Here is a 26,039-nt window from a genome sequence, read left to right on the forward strand (position 1 = left end):
CCAAGGTTTTGAAGACACGTTTCCTCTTGCGCCCAACGAGTGAATACTGAGACCAGACCCCATAGGTCCCTATCCTCCTCATCATTCGTCTCACTGTGTCTCCACAGCTTGCACCGCCCATTTGAGACAGCGTCTGGACCTGTTAAAATAATGCATAAGCTGTAAGGTAATAGAGAATAATATATATCTTTCAATCTCAACATTAGATTTTCTAATTTCCAACTGTATTAAATAAATAGCATTAAAATATTTTCCTTCTTAACTATTACAAAAATCAACGAATTTGAGTAACTTTTGCTTTTGTTTTATTTGTACCTTAAACATAACACTGAACAATCAATTATGTGCCACCCCACCTTCCTTCATCTGCAAAAAAACTAATCAAAAGACATATGTACAAGGCTAAAAAAATTCAGCAACACTTACCATACTCAGGCTAAAAGAATTAAGCAACACTTACCATACTCTTTTTATATTCACTGTTAACTTTTAGCTCATGTGACAGACTTTCCACCTGCTCAACAGTTTCAAGTGGGGATGGAAGAATGTCTTCCAGGATTGGTATATCTCCATGTGTTTTTGACATATGGGTTTCCGTCATTTTGACAATATTCAGGAATTTTGCAAAAATAATGGCATTTACTATTTTTAAAAGATTATTAGCAAATTTACAGAAATGGTGCATTCGGAAGACAAAACCGTGGTAGACATGGTTGGAACAAGTTAGGTGAGAGGGTGGTGGAGGCCAAAACCATAATCATAATCATCTGTATCAAACCTTATTACAGGTAAAACCAGTAGGCAGTCTACTGTATTTTATCAAACCGTTATTAGTATAATAGATCTCGTAATAATTTTGCAAAAATAATGGCATTTACTATTTTTAAAAGATTATTAGCAAATTTACAGAAATGGTGCATTCGGAAGACAAAACCGTGGTAGACATGGAACGAACAAGTTAGGTGAGAGGGTGGTGGAGGCCAAAACCATAATCATAATCATCTGTATCAAACCTTATTACAGGTAAAACCAGTAGGCAGTCTACTGTATTTTATCAAACCGTTATTAGTATAATAGATCTCGTAATAATTTTGCAAAAATAATGGCATTTACTATTTTTAAAAGATTATTAGCAAATTTACAGAAATGGTGCATTCGGAAGACAAAACCGTGGTAGACATGGAACGAACAAGTTAGGTGAGAGGGTGGTGGAGGCCAAAACCATAATCATAATCATCTGTATCAAACCTTATTACAGGTAAAACCAGTAGGCAGTCTACTGTATTTTATCAAACCGTTATTAGTATAATAGATCTCGTAATAATTTTGCAAAAATAATGGCATTTACTATTTTTAAAAGATTATTAGCAAATTTACAGAAATGGTGCATTCGGAAGACAAAACCAATTTTTCACTTTTGACAATTGAGCACCTGCTACATCCAGATTCTAGGGAGGAAAGGAAGGACGATCTTACTGGATCCCATAGCCTCTCCGAGGCACAAACCAGGCTTTTACATAACCCCCCCCCCCCTGCACCCGAGCTTTTTAAAATAGTAAATGCCATTATTTTTGCAAAATTATTACGAGATCTATTATACTAATAACGGTAAATAAATAATAAATAGTAAATAAATCAAAATCAGTTACATTATTTTATCTTATTCATAGCATAAATGTTCTCGAAGATTACTAAAAAGAAATTGAATTAGACTACAGCAAATTGGCAAACTTTACCTTGTATCTGTTTCCACCGAGTTTGTTTGGGGCGTTCTTCAACATATCAGCAATACTTGTCTCAACATCTCTTTCAGTTGCATTAGTGTGGGTGTTGATACAGGCTTCTGGAAATTTATAAGAATTAATTAATATATATAATTATAATTCACTTTGCTATTCCCCATTCCACAGTCCTCTCGTCCTTCCCACTTCCCTGTCCCCACATCATCCCCACTATTCCCACTTCCCTGTCCCATCGTCCTCCTTACCATTTTCCCCTCCCCTGTCCTTCTTCCTCCCCCACCATCTCCCATTCACCTGTCCCTTTGTCCTCCCCAGCATTCCCCTGTCCCCACCATCCCCAACTCCCCAGTCCCCTCGTCCTCCCCACCATTACCCTCTCCTCTGTCCCCTCGTCTTCCCCACCATACCCCCCTCTCGTCCTCCCCACCATTCCAAACTACCTCATCCGATGCATTCTATAATGGTCTGATGCTTCCATCAGAAAATTGGGAACATCAAATGATCTGATATTCCCATCACTGAAAAATAAGAACAGCTAAAAAAATGAAATGAAAAAAATAAAAAAATAAACTATACTCATGAAATGAACAGTATGGTAAACAACACAGCTCAATTTCAATGCAATGTCACACAAAATTATTAAATCGAAATGAAAATAAATTGAAATCTATGAAAATTCAAATTATCAATACAATCGGAAATATTGAAATAATATCGCAACATAATATAGTGTGGGTTGCTCTTACGTGCAACAGACGGTGCTGTTTTTCAAAAAAGGCATGGTTTTACCTGTCACAAGTGTGGCATCTATACTTATACTCACGAAATGAACGGTATGGTAAACAACATAGCTCAATTGCAATGCAATGTCACAATAACATTTAATAACAATAATAACAATAACATTTAAATATACTTTAAGATATAATCTAGAAGAAAATAAGAACATTGAAACGGTTCATGAACTCGATTTCAATAAAGGACACTATGGGGAACTTTGAAAAACAGTTAATGAGTATAATTAGACAGACTTGTTGCTAGGCAGAGGAGTAAATAATGAGATATATGGCAAATTTTGCAAAATATACGGCACACAAACATTCATACCCAAACAAAGCAAAATGCTAGGTAAGAACAAAGCAGTTGGCCCGTAGGGGAAAGGAGATACCCACAAGACTGGAATACAAGTCATTAACAAGCACACAAGTACTACACTACACAACAACCGCACTACTACCAGAACTGGACGAATCACTACCAAAACAACACATTGCACATCACTACCAAAACAACACAACACAACACAAGCATTGGCAAAGAATTATAGACCAGTTGCACTAACATCCCACATAATAAAATTATTTGAGAGTGATCAGGAGTCAGATTACTAGTTTTATAGAGACCAATGACCTCCACAATCCAGGCCAACAAGGATTTAGAGCAGTTTCTATGATCGAGCCACTGAGATCTATAAAGAATTCTGATCAAGAAAGAGATCTAGGGGTGGTTTTAGATAGAAAACTATAACCTGAGGATCATATTAAGAACATTCTGCGAGGGGCCTATGCTACACTTTTTAACTTTAGAATTGCTTTTAAATACATAGGTCAAAAAGTTTTAAAAGTTTTAAAAGTTTTTTAAACCTCTCGTGTATCATGAGTGTGTTAAAGCATCAGATGGTGCATTCAGATGATGAATATTACCTAGTTCCTTCATCTGGGAAGAATGAACACATATTGGTGCATTCGGATGATAAAAACTAACTACTGTAGTTTAATTGATCAACAGACTGTATATCATATGCAGACTGTATGTGGATCTGCGGGCCACTCCAAACAACAGCCTGGTGGACCAAGCTCCACCAGGGCTAAAGCACAAAGTGATATAGATGTGATAGAGAAACTAGGTCAAATGGAGGAGTAGGTCTGTATATTAAACAGCACCTGACGTGCACAGAGCTACTAAACTCAATGTAGTGGTAGAGTGGTGGGGGGGGGGGGAAACATTGCAGAAAAAAACAAAAATACAATTTGGTCAACAAAACAGCATTGTTTAAAATAGAAGACATGGGTTGTCATTTTGGGGGTAAGGTAGGTTACATTGAGTTAATTAGTTAGTACTTAGTTTTTATCTTAAACTGGTTGGGAGAGGTACAGTGTTGCTGTGCTGGTGAAAGAACACCTAAAGGTAAATTAAATAATGATTGCGAATCCACAAGAAGTTGACATAATATCGCTAGAGATCTGCAATCAGGATGATAAACTTTCCTTAAAGAATTTGACAAACACTTGCTGATAGGACATGAAGTAAATGAAATGTATGTCAAGTTTTGTGAAATATATGATAAAAGCACAACAAAATTTGTACCAAAGGAGAGATGCAGAACTAGGAAAAGGGGTTTGTTCAACAGAAATTGCGAGAGGGCCTGAGACCCAAACACACACAAATGGAATCAATATATAGCAAGAGGCCAAACCCCCAAACATACAAGCGATGCAAAGATGCGAGAAACAGCAGCAGCATTAAGGAGAGGGACTTAAGGACCATAAATAAAGTGTGAAAATAAACTCGAGTAAATTTTTTTAACTACTCTCGACAGTGAAGAAAAACAAATATTCAGACGATTTGTGTTAGAATCATTAATCTTACACTTTCGGTCATATTCAACAACACAAATACATACACACACATTCCTGTTGCTGTAGCAAGTGAAGAATTACACACACAGATCACAATAACGTGATGCATCAAATGAACAAATCCACAAGGGCCGTGACGAGGATTCGAACCTGCGTCCGGGAGCATCCCAGACACTGCCTTAATCGACTGAGCTACAACAGGGTAAAAGGGTTGAAACCGAAGTTCTACTGAACTTACTGGATCCCATAGCCTCTCCGAGGCACAAACCAGGCTTTTACACAACCCCCCCCCCCCCTGCACCCGAGCTATGTCAACAGGCCGTTCTCCCTCTTCGCCCTTCCGAATGCACCATATCAGTAAATTTTTTAATAATCTTTTAAAAATAGTAAATGCCACTATTTTTGCAAAATTATTACGAGATCTATTATTCTATAGAATAATGCATATAAATGCATATATGCATATAAATACAAAACATAAATACAAAAGTAAATGTAAATAATTTTACCTTGCACCTAGATCCACCAAGCCTGTATGGCGCGCGTTTCAGTACTTCGGAAATCTAGAACTATCTTGAATCTCTAATCTGCAATGAAACAATACATATTATTGCACTTACCAAAACATGGATGAATGTAGAAAATACAGAACTATTAGCTGAATATCAAATAAATGGATTTAATCTATTTCACACAGATAGATATATTACACCGTGTATATTAGGTAATACCTAACATACACGCCTCCACACACACTACATTTGAAATGTAGTCTCAAAAAGACTACATTTCAACAGCAAAGATTACTCCATAAAAAATAATTAAATTATTGACCAACATGAGAGAGGGTTAGCCAACATGAGGGTTGTGTTGATTGCCTGAAAATATTTAAATTGTGTAATGTATTGAATGGCATTTTTCAAGTTACAACATTTTTTAAATTACTGAACTAGGTTCTAGGCTTTGCTAGGCTTAATTCAATTATTACAGATAAGCCTAACCTAGCCTAGAACCCAGTGGGTTTTCTTCCTATTGGGGAGTGTTGTACATGCCTCGCCTCCACATACACACTAGCACAGCCAGGCCTCGCCTCCACATACACACTAGCACAGCCAGGCCTCGCCTCCACATACACCAGCACTGCCAGGCCTCGCCTCCACATACACACTAGCACAGCCAGGCCTCGCCTCCACATACACACTAGCACAGCCAGGCCTCGCCTCCACATACACCAGCACTGCCAGGCCTCGCCTCCACATACACACTAGCACAGCCAGGCCTCGCCTCCACATACACACTAGCACAGCCAGGCCTCGCCTCCACATACACCAGCACTGCCAGGCCTCGCTTCCACATACTCACCAGCACAGCCAGGCCTCGCCTCCACATACACCAGCACTGCCAGGCCTCGCCTCGCCTCCACATACACCAGCACTGCCAGGCCTCGCCTCCACATTTAAACCAACCAAGCCCACAAATACGTTAACATGGACCAGCATTACACCGTCTAACATACTCTGTCAGATGTAACAACTAAATTTGTGAATTCAAGACCAAATCTATTGTATAACACAGTGTTAGTACGAGAAAAACATTACTTACATTCGAAGCCGTGTTTTAAAATGGCGGCGGTCTTGTACTGACGCTCCAAACTGTGTGTTCGTTTGCGTATGATGAACGTGTGACAATTTACTACAACAATTATTTAATTATTCTTATTCTTTATTTTAATATTTTTAGGGTACATGAAATTTCAAACTTATTTGCACACAATAATATAATTGCATTGTCATAACCTTTATATATTACGGAAAATACGATGACATGAACGAAGTCAAAGTGAAGTTGAAGTCAAAGTCATTCGCCGAACGTATTAGTCATTTTTTTTCATACATACATAGTTGATTTACAAACATAATGTTGGATTTATAGATAGAGCTAGTGCATACAATACCTAAAGCCACTATGTAGGCCTATAGCATTTCAGGCAACCGGGCAGTATATATGGACCCCTTACTCAAATCTCTGAATATGTTAGATATTAAGTCCCTGCACATACTCTCATGTGTATTTTATATATATAAAACGCTGCACTGTAATGTCAATCCTGACCTTAAAAGCTTCCTAGAAGGTTGTAACAGATCCCATGAGCACCACACCAGAAACAAATACCTATTTGATATTCCAAGAGTACGACTTAGTCAAACTAGAAATGCTTTACAAATCAAGAGACCTCGAATGTGGAATGACCTTCCCAATTATGTTAAAAACTGTACCTCTCCCAACCAGTTTAAGATAAATAAAGATAAATTTATAAGTTAAGAAAAATTCCACAAATCAACAACCCTGTTACTGACCCTGTATTTACCCAAGTCTTTCCTAAATCTAAACTTATCCAATTTATACCCATTGTTTCGTGTTCTATCTTGTGTTGACAATTTTAATACCCTATTAATATCCCCTTTGTTATATCTATTCAGGAAATTGTGGTTGATCTCGAACCCATTGATAATGTGACGACTTATACAGAATTTTGTAACTATATCATCAAGATTGTAACCAGCTTAGCTAAATGTAGTGTGGGGTTCAGTCCCTAAGCCCATATATGTGCCTCTCTAACCATTTAGGTTACAGGGCAAAAACATAAAAACAAAGGTAACTGCAGAAGGCCTATTGGCCCATACCAGGCAGCTCCTATCTATAACAGATAAACACTAAGTACTACCTAATTAACTCAATGTAACCTACCAACCTAACCCCCAAAATGTCAATCCTTATCTTTTATTTTAAACAATGCTGTTTTGTTGACCAAATTGTATTTTTACTCTTTTTCTGTCATGTTTCTCCCACCCCTGTTTTTTCCCTTTTTTCTTATTTTTTCTCAACATAATTCATACTTTAATTATGCAGATCAGGACATCACCTGATCAAACACATCAAACATCGTTTGACCACCATCAAACACACACATTTCGTGTGTGTTTGACGCTCACTGATATGTACCAGCGTTGTTTTATATATGGTGCTATTCTATCTTACGCTTTGTTGCTCTTTTTTACCTACGGGCTCATAGAACATTCTATTGCGAAAACATTGGCACAAAAATGAATGACGTACATACAATAATAATGTCAGGACAGTGATATAATTATAAACTTTCAAAGCACCGTATCGCCCATGTGTCGTCTTGTCACCAATACTGGGTAACAGTTCCGCCACTTCCCACACTCTTGCGGGTGAGCAGCGACCATTATTCTACGTTTATATTCATATCACCGTGTTGGGAATTTCATTGCGAGTACATTGATACCAAAATTAACGCTGTAGGACAAGTGTGGAAGTGATAACAATCCCAAGAGTAAAAACATTTTGTTGCTCTTGGGCACTCACGGCGAGTCATCTACGTAGGTATTTATTGGGTGCTGGTATTCATATAACTTTTGGTGACCGTTTTTGCTGATTTTCTTCTAGAGAATGTTATTGCGAACACGTTGGTACCAAAATGAAATACATAGCTCGAGAACTAAGGTCAGGAGAGTAAAAAGAGTATACACATTTTTGTTTTGACGCTTAATTAAGGTTATTGTGAGTACTCATCGCCTGCCTAGAAACTGGAACTAGTAATTCCATCTATCATACATATCATACAAGAGGAGCCACACATCTATGGATCATCCAATAAAATCAGCAGACTTCTAGATGTTACTACTGCTCGGCTTAGACTCGGTTACAAGTATCTCTGGGAATTCTCATTATCTGCTGATGTAGACCTGACCAAATGTAAACTGTGTCAACAAAATTATTCGCACACCCTCCGTCACTATGTGATGGAGTGCGAAAAGATACATGAATTTAGAGACAATTCTATAACCAATGTTCCAGCGATGTGTCAATATTTCATTCAAAATGATCTGCTACCAGAAATTTTAGCCAAATATCCCCAGTTTGCTAACTGTAGATAACAACTAAGTGATTGTAACCTATCCACCGCTGCCCACTGGATGGGGGACGGTGTGCAGGACAAACATATAAATTTTGATACTAGCTCTCCACATATGTCAGTTGCTTAATTTAGAACCTGTACTTGAGGTCGATCTCGAACCCATTGTTGATGTGATGACTTATATTGAATTTTGTAACTAGCTCATCAAGATTGTAACTTGCTTAGCTAAATGAATTGTGGGGTTCAGTCCCTGAGCCCATTATGTGCCTCTGTAACCCTTTCCACAACCGCCCACAAGATGGGTATGGGGTGCATAATGGGGTGGGGTGTCTTGGCCAAACGTGCCACATCAAAACCACAAGTTGACATTGAATGTGAATTAACAATGAGACAAGTAAGATTTATACTAATACATTTATACTAACTCTGTTGAGCGTTGACCATTTATACATCAAATCTGTTGATGTGAGCACTTTAGTTTAGTCTGCCGTTTAAAGAAAAAAAGAGCATATCAATGGTATATCACAGAAAACGAATTTATCATAAACTCATGTATTTGTCTTATCATATTGAACTGCATTCATATTTTTAATATATAACAATATGAATATACAAATTTCTGTAAATCCCCTACCTTGTTGGAATCTGTGGAAATGAATGAGCAAATGTGCTGGCTGAAGGCGCTGAAGGAAACCACATTGGTTTCATTTTGGATACAAATGTCCATGGAAATTCAAAATGGAAACTAATTATATAGTTGAACCTGCAGAGACGAGTTTAAGAATCTGTGTTGAGAGTGATGGACACAGCCTTCACAATTATACTTCAGAGAATGTAAACATCTAAGAGTCATTAGAAATATGTGTAGAATAATAAACCCTACATTGTTTGAGTTAGGGAAAACACCATTTGTGATATATAGATACTATAGCTGTTCCTAAAGATTCACCCTTTTTTGCACCAGCAAGATAACATATAAGATTTTAAGAGTTGACGAATGTTAATATTCTTGTTTGATAAACTGTGAACTTGAGACATAGTTAATAAGAACATATTAACACAACAAAATGTTTTCAAAATCCTTAACACCACTTTCCAGCAACTTATATAATTTATATAAATTATTTTAGAGAATAATACATAAATTATATATTTAAACATGATATAGTGTTTAGTGGAATGTATAAGGAGTCAAATTGTGTTAAAAAGAGCAATTTTTAGAAAATTTGGAAAAATACTTTTTTCTGTTCAAATTATAACTAAATGGATTATAAAGGTTTCACTCAGCCAATATATATCATTCACAATTTATTAATGAATTTTACAAAAAAACACCATAAATTTTATATTTAAATATGTAAAAACTATTTGTTTTACATTTGGAAGAAAATAATTGTAGAAAAACAATTTATAATTAAACCTTTGTGTTTGGATTTTTTGAGTAAAAGTTTCTCAAAGGCTCTCCTGCACCATTCTCAATGCAAATCATTCCCACACCTATGGCAAGAGATAGGCGAACGTTGTGTAGATGATTTGTGTTTGCTGGGCCGTCACCACCCCCACCGGGGCAACATGGCAGGTGTCAAGACAAGTTAGTATGGGTCTTCCTGGTGGCCGGAACACATTGATCTCCCTCGCCTCGGACACTGGTTACCTCACACCGCTACTTGTACCCACCCCTTCAAGCTATTGTGCTGCTGATAGTGTCGTGGTTGTGGTGGTGGTGCTTGCGGTGGTTGAGGTGCTTGGAGTGGGTGCTCAACTCCAGAAGCACTCCACAACAGCGCTTAATGCACCTTATATGAATACATTTGTAGGAATTTGATTACTGTGAAATTTTTTGTTATGCAAATGTGGCATGAAGTTGTTGGGTGGGTCTGCCCACCCACAGTGACGAGGTGGGCGGGGGTCTGCCCACCCACAGTGACGAGGTGGGCGGGGGTCTGCCCACCCACAGTGACGAGGTGGGCGGGGGATCTGCCCACCCACAGTGACGAGGTGGGCGGGGGTCTGCCCACCCACAGTGACGAGGTGGGCGGGGGATCTGCCCACCCACAGTGACGAGGTGGGCGGGGGTCTGCCCACCCACAGTGACGAGGTGGGCGGGGGTCTGCCCACCCACAGTGACGAGGTGGGCGGGGGTCTGCCCACCCACAGTGACGAGGTGGGCGGGGGTCTGCCCACCCACAGTGACGAGGTGGGCGGGGGATCTGCCCACCCACAGTGACGAGGTGGGCGGGGGTCTGCCCACCCACAGTGACGAGGTGGGGGGAGGGAGAACCTGCACGCCTGCAGGTCCTAGTCAATAATGGCTTCTCTAACGGTTATGTTGAAGACGTCATTAAAAGAGATGTGACACGATGTAACCTCTGAAGAATCAATCAACACAACACCTCCACCGCCTATTAGACTGTTTTACAGGATCTCCTTTTCCACGGCTCATAAAGCGGAGGAAAGAGCTCTGAAACACATTATTGATAAGAACGTTATCCCCACAGACACAAATCAGAAGATACAATTAACAATTTACCACCAAAACAAGAAGACGGCCAAGCTACTTAAGTACTCTCCAGACACTAAACAGAACGCCATAAGAGACCAACGTCGTCTATGCCTTCACATGCGTGGACCTTCACATGAATAACCGTGGACATCTTCAAAAGGAAACTAGATTTATTCCTCCAAGGAGTGCCGGACCAACCGGGCTTTGGTGGGTATGTGGGCCTGCGGGCCGCTCCAAGCAACAGCCTGGTGGACCAAACTCTCACAAGTCAAGCCTGGCCTCGGGCCGGGCTTGGGGAGTAGAAGAACTCCCAGAACCCCATCAACCAGGTATCAACCAGGTACGCCCTCTTAGGGACTGTCAGCCCCAAAGATCTAAGTATTTAGGCTAGACAACAATGATCATCTGTTAATCTCTCTTTAAGCGATTAACAATGCCCAAGCAACAGGGCTCAAACAAGGACCATTTAGTCTCCTCACACAACCAGACCATCACCAGAGACATCGTAACAAGCAACAGTGAAATAATCGACAGGTATACCAAGAACAGAAGACTGGACAACAGCGAGGCCCTACACATCAAAAAGTCAAGACCATCGATCAACAACCAGTTAACACATAATTACATCCTACCCACTTCAAGACCCCGAACCAACACAGAGACAGTAGCAGCGAGAACATAAGCTGCTTATGTTCATGCATGTAATAGCCTATTAATATCCATTTTGTTTCATCTACTTGTTCATCTCAATAATGTCCTGTACCACCTCACCTCAAAAGATTATAAGCCTTTGCAAATACATGGTAAATTTGTCTTTGAAAATGTAAGGAGTGTGGTGCGTAACGAATCCCTAGGTATTAGACTATAGTATGGTGTGAAAATGAACTTTGGAGAGTTAATTTTTCAGCTACCCTCGACAGTGTAGAAAAAAAGAAATATTGAAAAAATTCGTGTTAGAATCATTAATCTTACCCTTTTGGTCATATTCAACATTATATATATATATATATATATATATATATATATATATATATATATATATATATATATATATATATATATATATATATATATATATATATATATATATATATATATATATATACTTGTGGTTTATGCAAGTATAGGCTTATAAGCTGGACACGAGTTCTCTCACATTGACAGTGGCTTGACGAAAAATGCAGACTGACCCCACACTCATCTGGTGCCCTCGCGAAGTGGAGGTATTTGGGATGTATATATATATATATATCTTGAAGCCTCTACTTCTTTTGTAGGGTCTGATGGTGTAGTGGGTTAAAGCATACTAGTTATGGCAGCTACTGGAAGGTAGTTGTGCTTTCTGGGTTCGAGTCCCACTGGTGGGTGTTGTCCAAAGATTGTTAATCTTCACTTGTGGTTTATGCAAGTATAGGCTTATATATATATATATATATATATATATATATATATATAATTTATATAAATTCCTGTATTAATAATGTCTTCTTTTGCGACCCCCTAATTAACCACCCTACACTTCATTCATACATAAGTATTAATTTACTAACATACATTACTACTTTTATTATTCTAATAGTGAAAAATTATGCATACGTATATTAAATTAAATGCTGCATATACTCTGCCTCTCTCAAACTCGTATGCAAATGATCTCCCAAAACTAATTTAAATGCGGCAAACTGAGGTCGTAACGCAATCTGTTTTCAGACACGAGTTGAAACACACATTTCTTATTAGAGAAGTGAACTTTATCAGCAAAGAAATAAAATCAGTAAGGTACATTACATTTGAGAGAGAATTTGCATTGCCCAAAATTAACCTGAAGTTACAGAAATTTGCACTGCCTCTTGGTTGTCGATTAACATTTTATTCAGGAGTACACTGCTCCTGTGAGTCTATCAGAAGGTGAACACTAAGTAGGTAGGTTACCTTGAGATGGTTCCGGGGATCAACGTCCCAGCGGCCCTGTCTCTGGCCAGGCCTCCTGGTTGGTGGTCTGGTCAACAAGACTGTTGAATGTGGCTGCTCGCTGCCTGACGTATGAATCACAGGCTGGTTGATCAGGTATCTTTTGGAGGTGTTTGTCGAGGAAGAATTTTGAACAGTCGTGTGCCCTTGATGTTACCTGGAGAATACCTAGAGAGGGTTTCGCGAGTTCTTCTACTCCTCGAGCCCGGCCTGAGGCCAGGCTCGACCTGTGAGAGGTTGGTCCAACAGGCTGTTGCTTGGAGAGGCCCGCAGGCTCACGTATCCACTACAGTCCGGCACTTCTTGCATGAACTTACCGAAGTGCCTCTTGAATACATCCACCTTTGTTCCAGCAATACACCCTTTGTTCCTTTTGCTTTTTTCACCTTTCTCCTAGCTTCAAGAAGCATAGTGTGCAAGATCATTTCTTCTTAAACACACTGAATAGTTGCGTCTTACTGCGGAATGCTTCAGTGTATCTAGCTGGTTGAAAAATATTTTATTTGTCTTGTTAGCTCAGGTTCAGTGGTCTGCTAAGTCTGTTCGGAATGTTGTTGTTGTTTATAGATTCAGCTACTCGGAACAAGTTCCAAGTAGCACGGGCTATGGTGAGCCCGTAACTTACCTGCCACCGGAGCAGGGCAAGTAGCACGGGCTATGGTGAGCCCGTAACTTACCTGCCACCGGAGCAGGGCAAGTAGCACGGGCTATGGCGAGTCCGTATTTGACTTATTTGGCACAGGAGCGGTGCTGTCGGAATGTTAGGATGATGATTGATGAAGATTAAGCCACCCAAGAGGTGGCACGGGCATGAGTAGCCCGTAAATGGAATGTTAGGGAAGCAAGAGTCTTTATCTTGCAGCCGAACTTTGTATTGCCTAGAAACGGGGCCGCGGGGGATGTTGATCCTCGGAATCATAGAAAGACAAACACTAAATTTTCTGGCTAGTGTTCCTTCCCCAAACACTTCCGCCACTGAACACACTTTTATCAATTTCCCATTCGTAAATAATTGTCCCTGTTTGACAAGCATCATAACGCCTTCACATGCTAATGTAAGATTAGTTGAGTTTTTTTTTTTACCACAGACGTGGCCACACATTTACAATGCTAACCAGCATATATATGCTTTCTTCTGTTCTCTACGGGAGGTGGTGAGAGTTAGACAGCGCCGCCTCGTGGTTCTGATGCTTGCTCTTTAGGTTCATTATAATATCATAGATAGTTGACAGTTCCTCCCCCCCCCCCCCCCCCCCCCCCGCACATGCTGAGTCTTGTGCAAGGCTCACGATGCCGCCTCGTATGATAATCTTTCATCACACCAACTTGACACGAGGCTTTTTCATTATTTTCTATGAAAATTAATTGTTCCTTCCATTTCATATTAAAAACACACTTCACCTTTAGAAACTTGTTGCCCGTGTGAATGGTCGAGTTCGCGGTGGGATTCTACTCTATAAACAAATCCAGGCAAATCCAGATTAAGGCAGTGTCTGGGATGCTCCCGGACGCAGGTTCGAATCCTCGTTACGGCCCTTGTGGATTTGTTCATTTGATGCATCACGTTAGTGTGATCTCTGTGTGTATTCTACTCTATATATATTGCCATCCTGAAGAGGTTGTGGCCCGGGAGACATCTCCCGTCACTCAGGGTGCAGTCGCACCTCCACAGATCTCCAGTATCATCTATTGATACTGGTAATGGCTCAAGAGGGCCTCCACTTACGGGTTATTCATGCCCGTGCCACCTTTTGGGTGACTTAATCTTCATCAATCAGGTTGTGGTCCACTACACCTACAGAACCCTACGTGGTGCTGAGACGGCACCACTCCCGTGCCAGGTAAGTCCACTACGGGCTCATCATAGCCCGTGCTACTTGGAACCTGTTCCGAGTAGCTGAATCTATAACAACAAGAACAACGTGGTGCTAATCATGGTCACGGTGTGTGATCCTCACGCGACTGAAATGTTGACATTTTCGTAACTTTGTACAATTTGACATAACCTTTGAGCCGTTTGATACTTTAATAAAATCAAGTGTCCCGCGAGTCTGGAGTTGAAACACCTTGTAGCAGTGTGTCACAGTGAGTAATGAATCATTCGATTTGATTGATTGATGAAGATTAAGCCACCCAAAAGGTGGCACGGGCATGAAAAGCCCGTAAGTGGTTGGTGGCCCTTTTGAGCCATTACCAGTATCATTAGCTGATTCTGGAGATCTGTGGAGGTGCGACTGCACCCTGCGTGACGGGAGATGTCTCCCCCGTGATGAATCATTCGTCCGTGTACCATACTTTAAGGTGGTTCCGAGGATCAATGTTCTCATGGGCCCGGTCTCTGACCAGGCCTCCTGGTTGGTGGTCTGGTCAGCCGGGCTGTTAGACGCTGCTGCTCGCCGCCTGTCCTATGAATTACCATAATTACAAGAGGGATAAAAAAACAAGAGAGTCAGATGTTAGAGGACAGGAGTTTGGGGCTAGCTTCACCATATTCTTCCCAGTCATTGCTGTTGGGTACGTGCCCAACATGGGAGGATGGGCATCAGAGTGCCACAGTGACCCCCCCAAGAAAAATATCATCTACCATTATTGCTTGACTCTGAAATATTATTATTATTATTATTATTTTATTAATATATTATTATTATTATTATTATTATTATATTTGCTATATATTATTATATAATATTTATTATAATTATTCTGTATTATTTATTGTTTAATAATAAAATATTATTTGCTATATAAAGATCTATGCACTGATCACGCAAAAATAGAAATAAAAAGTCTAATCTAAACACATTCCGTTAAACCCTAAATAAAGTTTGATATAGTTTTTCTCCTTGACTTTGTGGATGGTGTGTGAGTGTCTTGGGGTCATCTTTTCCGAATTATTGATTGATTGAAGATTAAGCCACCCAAAAGGTGGCACGGGCATGAATAGCCCGTAAGTGGTGGCCCTTTTGAGCCATTACCAGTATCAAGAGCTGATACTGGAGATCTGTGGAGGTGCGAATGCACCCTGCGTGACGGGAGATGTCTCCCTTGTGAATGTGTTAAGATGAGGATGAAGCCACCCAAAAGGTGGCACGGGCATGAATAGCACGTAAGTGGTGGCCCTTTTGAGCCATTACCAGGATCATTAGCTGATACTGGAGATCTGTGGAGGTGCGACTGCACCCTGCGTGACGGGAGATGTCTCCCGGACCAAGTGGTGGTGTGTCATCTTTTCCGAAATGTGGGACGTATTTTTATAGTAATTTTAGATATATTTCAAGCGAGGAGGGAGAGGTGGGGGGGGGGGGTTAGAGGGTTATCTTAAGGTTATCTTGATATGATTTCGAGGCTTTAGTGCCCCCGCGGCCAGGTCCTCGACCAGGCCTCCATCAGGCCTCCACCCCCCAGGAAGCAGCCCGTGACAGCTTACTAACTCCCAGGTACCTATATACTGCTAGGTATCAGTGGCATCAGGGTGAAAGAAACTCTACCCATCGTTGCTCGCCTCGCCCGGGATCGAACCCGGGACCATAGGATCACGCGTCCAGTGCTCTTTCCGCTCAGCCACCTACCCTCCCACCGGGTAGACAGAGCGATCAGGTCACTGCTGGTTACACCTATTAGTGATAAAAATTATATATATAAGAGTGAGTTATATGCCTAATAGTTGCCTAACAAGCCGAATTTTTGTGCAATATTTAATTTTTCAAAAAAATTGTCTTTGAAATGAGGAAGATTTCATTGTATTGTATAAGATTTTCTGTTATTTTGAGTCGAAGCTTGTATGGAAATTTGATCAAACCTATCTTGACCTATCTATCTTGACCAATCTATCTTGAGCTATCTCGAGGTATCTATCTTGAGCTATCTCGAGGTATCTATCTTGAGCTATCTCGAGGTATCTATCTTGAGCTATCTCGAGGTATCTATCTTGAGCTATCTCGAGGTATCTATCTTGAGCTATCTCGAGGTATCTATCTTGACCTATCTATCTTGAGCTATCTTGAGGTATCTATCTTGAGCTATCTCGAGGTATCTATCTTGAGCTATCTTGACCAATCTTGAGCTATGTATCTTGACCTATCATGAGCTATCTATCATGAGCTATCTATCTTGACCTATCATGACCTATCTATCATGAGCTATCTTGACCTATCATGAGCTATCTATCTTGACCTATCATGAGCTATCTATCTTGACCTATCATGAGCTATCTATCTTGACCTATCTATCATGAGCTATCTATCTTGACCTATCTAAAGCTATCATGAGCTATGTTGACCAGACATATCATGAGCTATCTTGAGCTATCTGTCTTGAGCTCTCTATCATGACCTATCTATCGTGACCTATCTATCCTGATCTATCTTGACCTATCCACACTGTATTATAATGTATTATGATGTAGATCATAATGTGCCATGGGCTTCAATTACCTGTACGGTACTTGACTGCTAAACGATTGCGATAACGCCTGCAGTATAATTACTGAATAATGCAACAGGCTAAACGACAAGGGCTAACGAGCGACATGCAGGCTATTGGTCGAGTGTCACGACAGCTGACTGGTTGACGCTACACGACAGCTGACTGGTTGACGCTACACGACAGCTGACTGGTTGACGCTACACGACAGCTGACTGGTTGACGCTACACGACAGCTGACTGGTTGACGCTACACGACAGCTGACTGGTTGACGCTACACGACAGCTGACTGGTTGACGCTACACGACAGCTGACTGGTTGACGCTACACGACAGCTGACTGACGCTACACGACAGCTGACTGGTTGACGCTACACGACAGCTGACTGGTTGACGCTACACGACAGCTGACTGACTGACGCTACGCGACAGCTGACTGGTTGACGCTACACGACAGCTGACTGACTGACGCTACACGACAGCTGACTGGTTGACGCTACACGACAGCTGACTGGTTGACGCTACACGACAGCTGACTGACGCTACACGACAGCTGACTGACGCTACGCGACAGCTGACTGACGCTACGCGACAGCTGACTGACGCTACACGACAGCTGACTGACGCTACGCGACAGCTGACTGACGCTACGCGACAGCTGACTGACGGTACGCGACAGCTGACTGACGGTACGCGACAGCTGACTGACGCTACGCGACAGCTGACTGACGCTACACGACAGCTGACTGACGGTACGCGACTGCTGACTGACGCTACGCGACAGCTGACTGACGGTATACACGACAGCTGACTGGTTGACGGTATACACGACAGCTGACTGGTTGACGGTATACACGACAGCTGACTGGTTGACGGTATACACGACAGCTGACTGGTTGACGGTATACGCGACAGCTGACTGGTTGACGGTATACGCGACAGCTGACTGGTTGACGGTATACGCGACAGCTGACTGGTTGACGGTATACACGACAGCTGACTGGTTGACGGTATACGCGACAGCTGACTGGTTGACGGTATACGCGACAGCTGACTGGTTGACGGTATACACGACAGCTGACTGGTTGACGGTACGCGACAGCTGACTGGTTGACGGTACGCGACAGCTGACTGACTGACGGTAACTGTGTTGCTGGTAAAACAAACACACACAAACAGTTTCACAGTTTCCTTACACAGTTTCAAATGTAGATATGATAGAGCCCAGTAGGCTCAGGAACCTGTACACCAGTTGATTGACAGTTGAGAGGCGGGACCAAAGAGCTAAAACTCAACCCCGTGCGGGGGGGGGGGGGTTTACCACCCCAGCACGTGGTGGCGGGGGGGTACCAACACCCCAGCACGTGGTGGCGGGGGTACCAACACCCCAGCACGTGGTGGCGGGGGTACCAACACCCCAGCACGTGGTGGCGGGGGTACCAACACCCCAGCACGTGGTGGCGGGGGTACCAACACCCCAGCACGTGGTGGCGGGGGTACCAACACCCCAGCACGTGGTGGCGGGGGGGGGGTACCAACACCCCAGCACGTGGTGGCGGGGGGGGGGGGTACCAACACCCATGTGTTAAACCCGGGAAAAAATAACTCGCCGCTGTCACTCCTGTGTACACAAATATATGTAAATGAATACATATGTGGACGTTCGCTACTGAGGTGAAGTTCATTTGGGGCTGCCAACCTTGGTTGAGGGCTGTCCAGCGCTGCCGACCTTGGTTGAGGGCTGTCCAGCGCTGCCAACCTTGGTTGAGGGCAGTCCGGCGCTGCCAACCTTGGTTGAGGACTGTCCAGCGCTGCCGACCCTGGTTGAGGGCTGTCCGGCGCTGCCGACCCTGGTTGAGGACTGTCCAGCGCTGCCAACCCTGGTTGAGGGCTGTCCGGCGCTGCCAACCTTGGTTGAGGACTGTCCAGCGCTGCCAACCTTGGTTGAGGGCTGTCCGGCGCTGCCAACCTTGGTTGAGGACTGTCCAGCGCTGCCAACCTTGGTTGGGGGCTGTCCAGCGCTGCCGACCCTGGTTGAGGGCTGTCCGGCGCTGCCAACCTTGGTTGAGGACTGTCCAGCGCTGCCAACCTTGGTTGAGGGCTGTCCGGCGCTGCCAACCTTGGTTGGGGGCTGTCCTGCGCTGCCAACCTTGGTTGGGGTCTGTCTTGTGTTGTGGTTGGGGGTTGGTCTCTCTTCCCCCGCCCCCCCCCTTCTCTCTCATTCTCCCCTCTTCTCTCCTTTCCCCTCTTTCTTCTACCCCCTCCTTCGCCTCCTGGCTTGCTCAGCGCGACAGCACACAACTTAACTTGACACAAGCACTGCCGCCATATCTGCTTTAAGTCGTTCTACTCCCCCCTACCACCCCCTACACACCTTCCTTGCCCCCCCCCCTACACACCTTCCTTGCCCCCCCCCTACACACCTTCCTTGCCCCCCCCCCCTACACACCTTCCTTGCCCCCCCCCTACACACCTTCCTTGACCCCCCTCCCTACAAACCTTCCTTGTCCCCCCCCCTACACACCTTCCTTGCCCCCCCCCCTACACACCTTCCTTGCCCCCCCCCCCCTACACACCTTCCTTGTCCCCCCTCCCTACACACCTTCCTTGTCCTCACATCCCCCTTTCCCTTGGCGCTTCCCCATCTGTCCTGTAGTGACGCCCCTGAACCTTGCGATGAACCTTGTGAAGCTCCCCAGACCTCCCCCAGTGTCCCCCACGTCACCCTTAAGCCACAGTTCTCACAATGAGGTCTTTTGAAAGATGCTGCCGTTGATTGATTGATTGATTGATGAAGATTAAGCCAACCCAAGACGTGGCACGGGCATGAATAGCCCGTAAGTGGTAGTTTTGGAGTGAATGTGAATGATTATTCGGTTTGCTGCCCCCCCCCCACTGGAAGCCATATATGGCCCAGCGTCTCCTCAGGTGTGGAATGACAAGTCAGGTGTGGCTTCCGGCCCTCCTGGTCACTAGTCAGATGTGTCCCTGTAAGCAGCTCTCTGTCCGAGAGAGTACGGGTGCTTTTTTCTAACTACTCCGGGCTCACCATAGCCCGTGCTACTTGGAACTTTTTGTTCCAGGTAGCGAATCTTAAACAACAACGGGTGCTTTTAGCTTGTATCTATGCCGTAGTGATTGTATCTGTGCTGTAGTGATTGTATCTGTGCCGTAGTGATTGTATCTATGCCGTAGTGATTGTATCTATGCCGTAGTGATTGTATCTATGCCGTAGTGATTGTATCTGTGCCGTAGTGATTGTATCTGTGCCGTAGTGATTGTATCTATGCCGTAGTGATTGTATCTATGCCGTAGTGATTGTATCTGTGCTGTAGTGATTGTATCTGTGCCGTAGTGATTGTATCTATGCCGTAGTGATTGTATCTATGCCGTAGTGATTGTATCTATGCCGTAGTGATTGTATCTGTGCCGTAGTGATTGTATCTGTGCCGTAGTGATTGTATCTATGCCGTAGTGATTGTATCTGTGCCGTAGTGATTGTATCTATGCCGTAGTGATTGTATCTATGCCGTAGTGATTGTATCTGTGCCGTAGTGATTGTATCTATGCCGTAGTGATTGTATCTATGCTGTAGTGATTGTATCTATGCCGTAGTGATTGTATCTGTGCCGTAGTGATTGTATCTGTGCCGTAGTGATTGTATCTATGCCGTAGTGATTGTACCTGTGCCGTAGTGATTGTATCTATGCCGTAGTGATTGTATCTATGCCGTAGTGATTGTATCTATGAAGTAGTGATTGTATCTGTGCCGTAGTGATTGTATCTGTGCCGTAGTGATTGTATCTGTGCCGTAGTGATTGTATCTATGCCGTAGTGATTGTATCTATGCCGTAGTGATTGTATCTATGCCGTAGTGATTGTATCTGTGCCGTAGTGATTGTATCTATGCCGTAGTGATTATATCTATGCCGTAGTGATTGTATCTGTGCCGTAGTGATTGTATCTATGCCGTAGTGATTGTATCTGTGCCGTAGTGATTGTATCTATGCCGTAGTGATTGTATCTGTGCCGTAGTGATTGTATCTATGCCGTAGTGATTGTATCTATGCCGTAGTGATTGTATCTGTGCCGTAGTGATTGTATCTATGCCGTAGTGATTGTATCTATGCCGTAGTGATTGTATCTATGCCGTAGTGATTGTATCTATGCCGTAGTGATTGTATCTATGCCGTAGTGATTGTATCTGTGCCGTAGTGATTGTACCTGTGCCGTAGTGATTGTATCTATGCCGTAGTGATTGTACCTATGCCGTAGTGATTGTATCTATGCCGTAGTGATTGTACCTATGCCGTAGTGATTGTATCTATGCCGTAGTGATTGTACCCAGCGCATCAACTGAAACTACTCGCTTAGTTATTTATTTGTTAGTTTTAACTACTCGCTAAAACGCTCAGTTTTTTTTTTTACTTTCTCTGGTAATTTTTTTTTTTTTTATGTTGATGCTGTGTGCTTATAAGTGTTTGATCCCGTGTTATACTCAAAATTCTGTCAGTTGAAATGTAACCAATCACAGGCAAGTAGGCCTCTGACGTCATGCCAGACAGAGGAGCATCAAGCATGCTCCCAGCAGCCTCAGTTATCCTCACAGACCCAGAGTAGGTGGACCTCGGCTGGCCAGTTATACACCTGTTTGCCTCACTCAATAAATATATACAGAAGCGACTACTGTGTCTACATTCAACCCGAACAAGGCAAACGAATACTGGTAGCAGCAGTGGGATCCAGAAATTTTTTTCTGGAAGCAAAAGTTCAAGTACCCAGCATCGCCTCGTGTTCCAGCCAAAACCGCCGCCACCGCCACCGCCATAAGCCGCCATCCTGCCACCCACGCATCAAATATTGTGCCAGACCGGGGTCCTGCCATCAACCACTACTCCAGGCCAACGTTTCAGAAGTAAGGGTCAATATTTTCCTGTGAGAACGCTCACTCATCAGTGAGGAGGAAGGAAGCTTCCCGCGCCAGCCATTTTTGAACCTCGCGCCACCACGTGGGAACCACCTATTACACCCACCACCACCACCACCGCCACCCAAGCTGACAGTATCAAGCTTCGTGAGGGTGCAAGCTACTGCAATCGTCGTCAGCCATCGTCGCAAGTATCAACTGGTTATTCCATCGTCGCAATATTGTCGTCGTCAGAATTTATCTTCGTGCTTCTAGCGTGAACAGTGTGGGGTCCCTGAGTCTCGCGCCACCGCCGCCAGGAGCGCTGCCGTCGCATCCAGTTTGTAAACACGCCTCACATGGGCCTCTTCAGATCTTCACGACGCTTCTCCTTCTTTGGCTACTGGTGATCCTCATAAATTACAACCCTGAGATAAGTAATTGCTAGTTGAGAACAACGTGCCAAGTGTTAAAAAGTGACTTATGTAATAATTCCCATAATATCCTGTGAATTAACCATTCAGTGACTTGTTAAATATTGGAGCCGGTTTAGTACTCCAGAGGCCCACAGTTTCTCTGAGACATTTCAATATTCCCTGCATATGATTCCATTATTCATTAATTGTTACTAGTGTCATTACTGAATTCAAAGGTGAGAGAAGTAAGAAATAATTGTTCTAGCAGTTTATTTTGCATAAAAGAAATTTGTTTTTGAGATTTCCATAGACAATAGAACATAGAAATTTTTTTTTATATTTCTCCAGACCTAACTTGAAATTTATCCTTTAAGCATTTTATTTTAAACTTTTACCATAGGAGTTATATACATTCCTGTGTCCAGTTTATGTGCTACATCCATATTTCTTGCATTGCCACTTGTTGTGTTGAATCTTTTTAATGAAATTTTGCAATTGCATTTCCCAGTTTTTATTCTAAATTGCTGTGCTTAGTCTGGTTTAATTAATTTACATACATCTAATTCCAGTCATTTTTTAATGAAAGATTGCTAAATTTAGTTTACAATTTGCTTGTTCTTAATTATTTTCTTGCCTAGCCCAATTTAATAATTTTATTTCTGCCATTTTTACTTTAGCCAAGTTGATATTTTTTGTGTTTATTTTTGTGTATACTATTTCTGATGCCAGGTGCACTTAATTATAATCTGCGTTCAAATATTACTTCCACGGCTGTGACAATGCCTACCACTGTTGAAACCCCTTCAGAATCAATGGGAACAGTTGCTTGTCCCAATGGCCAGAGATCAGCTCAGGAAATGGCTATTCCTCTTTTTGCTGGGGAATCGCGTTTATTAGAATCATGGTTTAGTAAGGTTGAAGCGAAAACAGTTGCACGTTTTTCTAAGCCTACTGATGCCGAATACTTAGCAATTGCACGGTCAGCCGTGGACACAACCAAAGGTGATGCACGTTTTGTTGTTGATGAGAAAGCCATTGTTAGCCTTCAGTCTTGGCCTGAATTTAAGGATTTCTTTCGCCGTCGCTTTGTTAATAAAGGAGACCTTGACCCATATAGGTTAGTCAAGAAAATTGCCAATGCCACCATGCAGCCTGGTGAATCGTTTAATGCGTTTACTAGCCGTCTCGATCAGTATCTGTATGCCTTAGTTTCTGCTATGAATAATTCAACTTGGTTAGATAAAGACAATAATCTGTCCCCTGAGGCTATGGCCAAAATGATAGCATTTGGTACTTTAATGCATTTTGCCCCCGAGCATACAAAACCAATCGTTGAGCAACAAAATTTTGGTGTTAAACATGAAATTGGTGAAGTATTTGAGGCTATTAACAATGCCGCAGATAAACTAGCTCCCCGAAGTGCTCAACTGTTGCCACCCTCTGATGCTGTAAATGTAGTCACAAGCTCTCAGCATCCTCCCACAAATTCTCAAAACTCTTGGTCGCAGAAGCGTACCCATGCTCGTAGCCCCCAGTCAAATTCGCCGCCTCATAAAATGCCGAAACGCCATAGTCCACAACCATCCACTCCCTCATGTTGGCATTGTGGTAAGAGTAACCACCTTGCAAGGGACTGTTGGTCCGCCCCTAGATCATCACCTCCTAGACAATTCTCTCGGCCCCCTCATCAATCTAATCATTCTAGGCTTCCATATTGCACGTACCATAAACAAGTTGGTCACCACACTGCGGATTGTAGAGCTAGGCAAAGGACATCTCCACCTCGTAACTCCCATGGTCAGTCTTGGCGAGGCTCACAGCGTCCAAGACATTATCAGAACTCTCGTAATTACAACTCCCAGCCCAGCTATAATGCAATTTCAAATTATAATGCTCAGTCACAGAATGCTGGAGCTCAGAATGTTCACTCCATGTCGTCGGGAAACCCCCAAGGCCATCCGCTAACCAATTCAAGCTAGCCAATCCTAGTGCCCTCCCTGTGTATTCAGTAGCTACCCAAAATAGATTTGGACACTTGACAGAGGAGGACACTGACTCTAGACCAGTTGTAGATGTTGACGGATCCACAGTAAATTTGACACAAACAAGACGCAGATATCCCAGACAACATAAGTCAAAAATAGTAACTTGTCCAGTCTCAAGTGATGGTCCCCTTGTATCAGCCATTGTACATGGTAGAGTTTTAAAAGTTTTTCTTGACTCAGGTGCAAAAATTAATATTGTCAAGCCCTCAGCTCTTAGAGACATTGAAAGTATGCACCCTACTATTTTAAAACAGTCACACATACCTTTTCTAAGTGGTATTTCAGGAAATAAAGTAAAAGTTCAGGGTGAAATTGACCTCCCACTCAAGTTCAATGATGTCACATTGTCTATAACATGTTTAGTTGTTGACATTATTCATTTTCCTGGAGACATTCTCTTAGGTCTGTACACCATGATTGATGAAAATATTGCATTGTTTCCCCATCGTTGGAACATAAGTATCAAAGACCACGTCATACCCTTGTGTAGCATGTATCGACAGGGCCACGAGTTCAACCTTCAATCAGATTATGTTAATTTTGTTGACACCCGCCTTGCTAGCGTAGGTTTGTCAGATCATTGTCGTGGTAGCATACCCGAGAAAACAGGCACTCGATTGAAGCATAGTAGTTGTGCAGTTGTTAAGGAGAATGAGTATCGGGACTTTCTGGAAGGGGACGCCCTAACGGATTCTCGTTGTCTCGCTCGCCTGGCAGCTTCCATCTCTGAAGTCAGTGGTTCCATGGCTACTGACACTGTGTTACACCCTCATTCTCTCACCAGAATAAGAGTTAAGGTTCAGGGAGTGCCTGAGTTGTCGGATGTGATTGCGGAAAGTGAAACATGTAAAGTGAATGGTACATTTGTTGAACCCTCCTGGCACACAGTGCAGGATGGTACTGTCTCACTTTTTATCGCGAACACAAGTAATGCCGATATCCATCTCCAGTCTGGTACCCATGTTGTAGATTTTGCCCATTACTCGTTACCGGTGCGAGTTGTGGATGATGTCTCCATGGATCATACTGTTTGTACACTCACACCAGGAGAACAGGGATCTCAGCCAGAGGTGCAAGCGCAACACCTCAGTCCTACTGATTTTCCTGACTCTGTGGCTCAGCTTTTGGAAATTTTGAACAGGAATAGAGCTGTTGTTGCTCTACCAGGAGAAAAATTAGGTCTCACTCCTCTCATTACACATAAAATTCCCCTTGAACAAGGAACTACGCCTATTTATGTACCAGCTTACCGTCTTCCCCATTCTCAGAGAGCAGAAGCAGATAGACTTGTAGAAGAAATGTTACAGAGTGATGTAATTGAATCGAGTAATTCGCCATGGAACGCTCCATTGATTCTTGTACCAAAGCGAGATGGGACTTGGAGACCTGTAATCGATTATCGCAAGCTTAACAGAGTAACAATACCTGATCGTTTCCCACTTCCAGTTCTCA

The 26,039-nt window shown here is 42.8% G+C and overlaps 2 protein-coding genes across 2 annotated transcripts in view; one reads left to right on the plus strand and one right to left on the minus strand.

Annotated features, from left to right (window-relative positions):
* The window catches only part of LOC138351227 (uncharacterized), a 6,762-nt gene extending 1,544 nt beyond the window's left edge, over positions 1-5,218 (minus strand). The window contains exons 1-3 of the mRNA XM_069302863.1: positions 4,891-5,218; positions 1,737-1,843; positions 1-139 (exon numbers count right to left, since the gene is read on the minus strand). The exon at positions 1-139 is cut by the window's left edge and continues 21 nt beyond it. Coding sequence (XP_069158964.1) covers positions 1-139; positions 1,737-1,781 — 184 coding nt within the window. The 5' untranslated portion in view covers positions 1,782-1,843; positions 4,891-5,218. The remainder of the gene's footprint in view (positions 140-1,736; positions 1,844-4,890) is intronic.
* The window catches only part of LOC123763412 (uncharacterized), a 605,113-nt gene that overhangs the window by 200,377 nt on the left and 378,697 nt on the right, over positions 1-26,039 (plus strand). The gene's annotated exons all lie outside the window — the stretch shown is intronic.

This window comes from Procambarus clarkii, chromosome 49 (genome assembly GCF_040958095.1).
Source record: "Procambarus clarkii isolate CNS0578487 chromosome 49, FALCON_Pclarkii_2.0, whole genome shotgun sequence".
NCBI classification, from domain to species: Eukaryota; Metazoa; Arthropoda; class Malacostraca; order Decapoda; family Cambaridae; genus Procambarus; species Procambarus clarkii.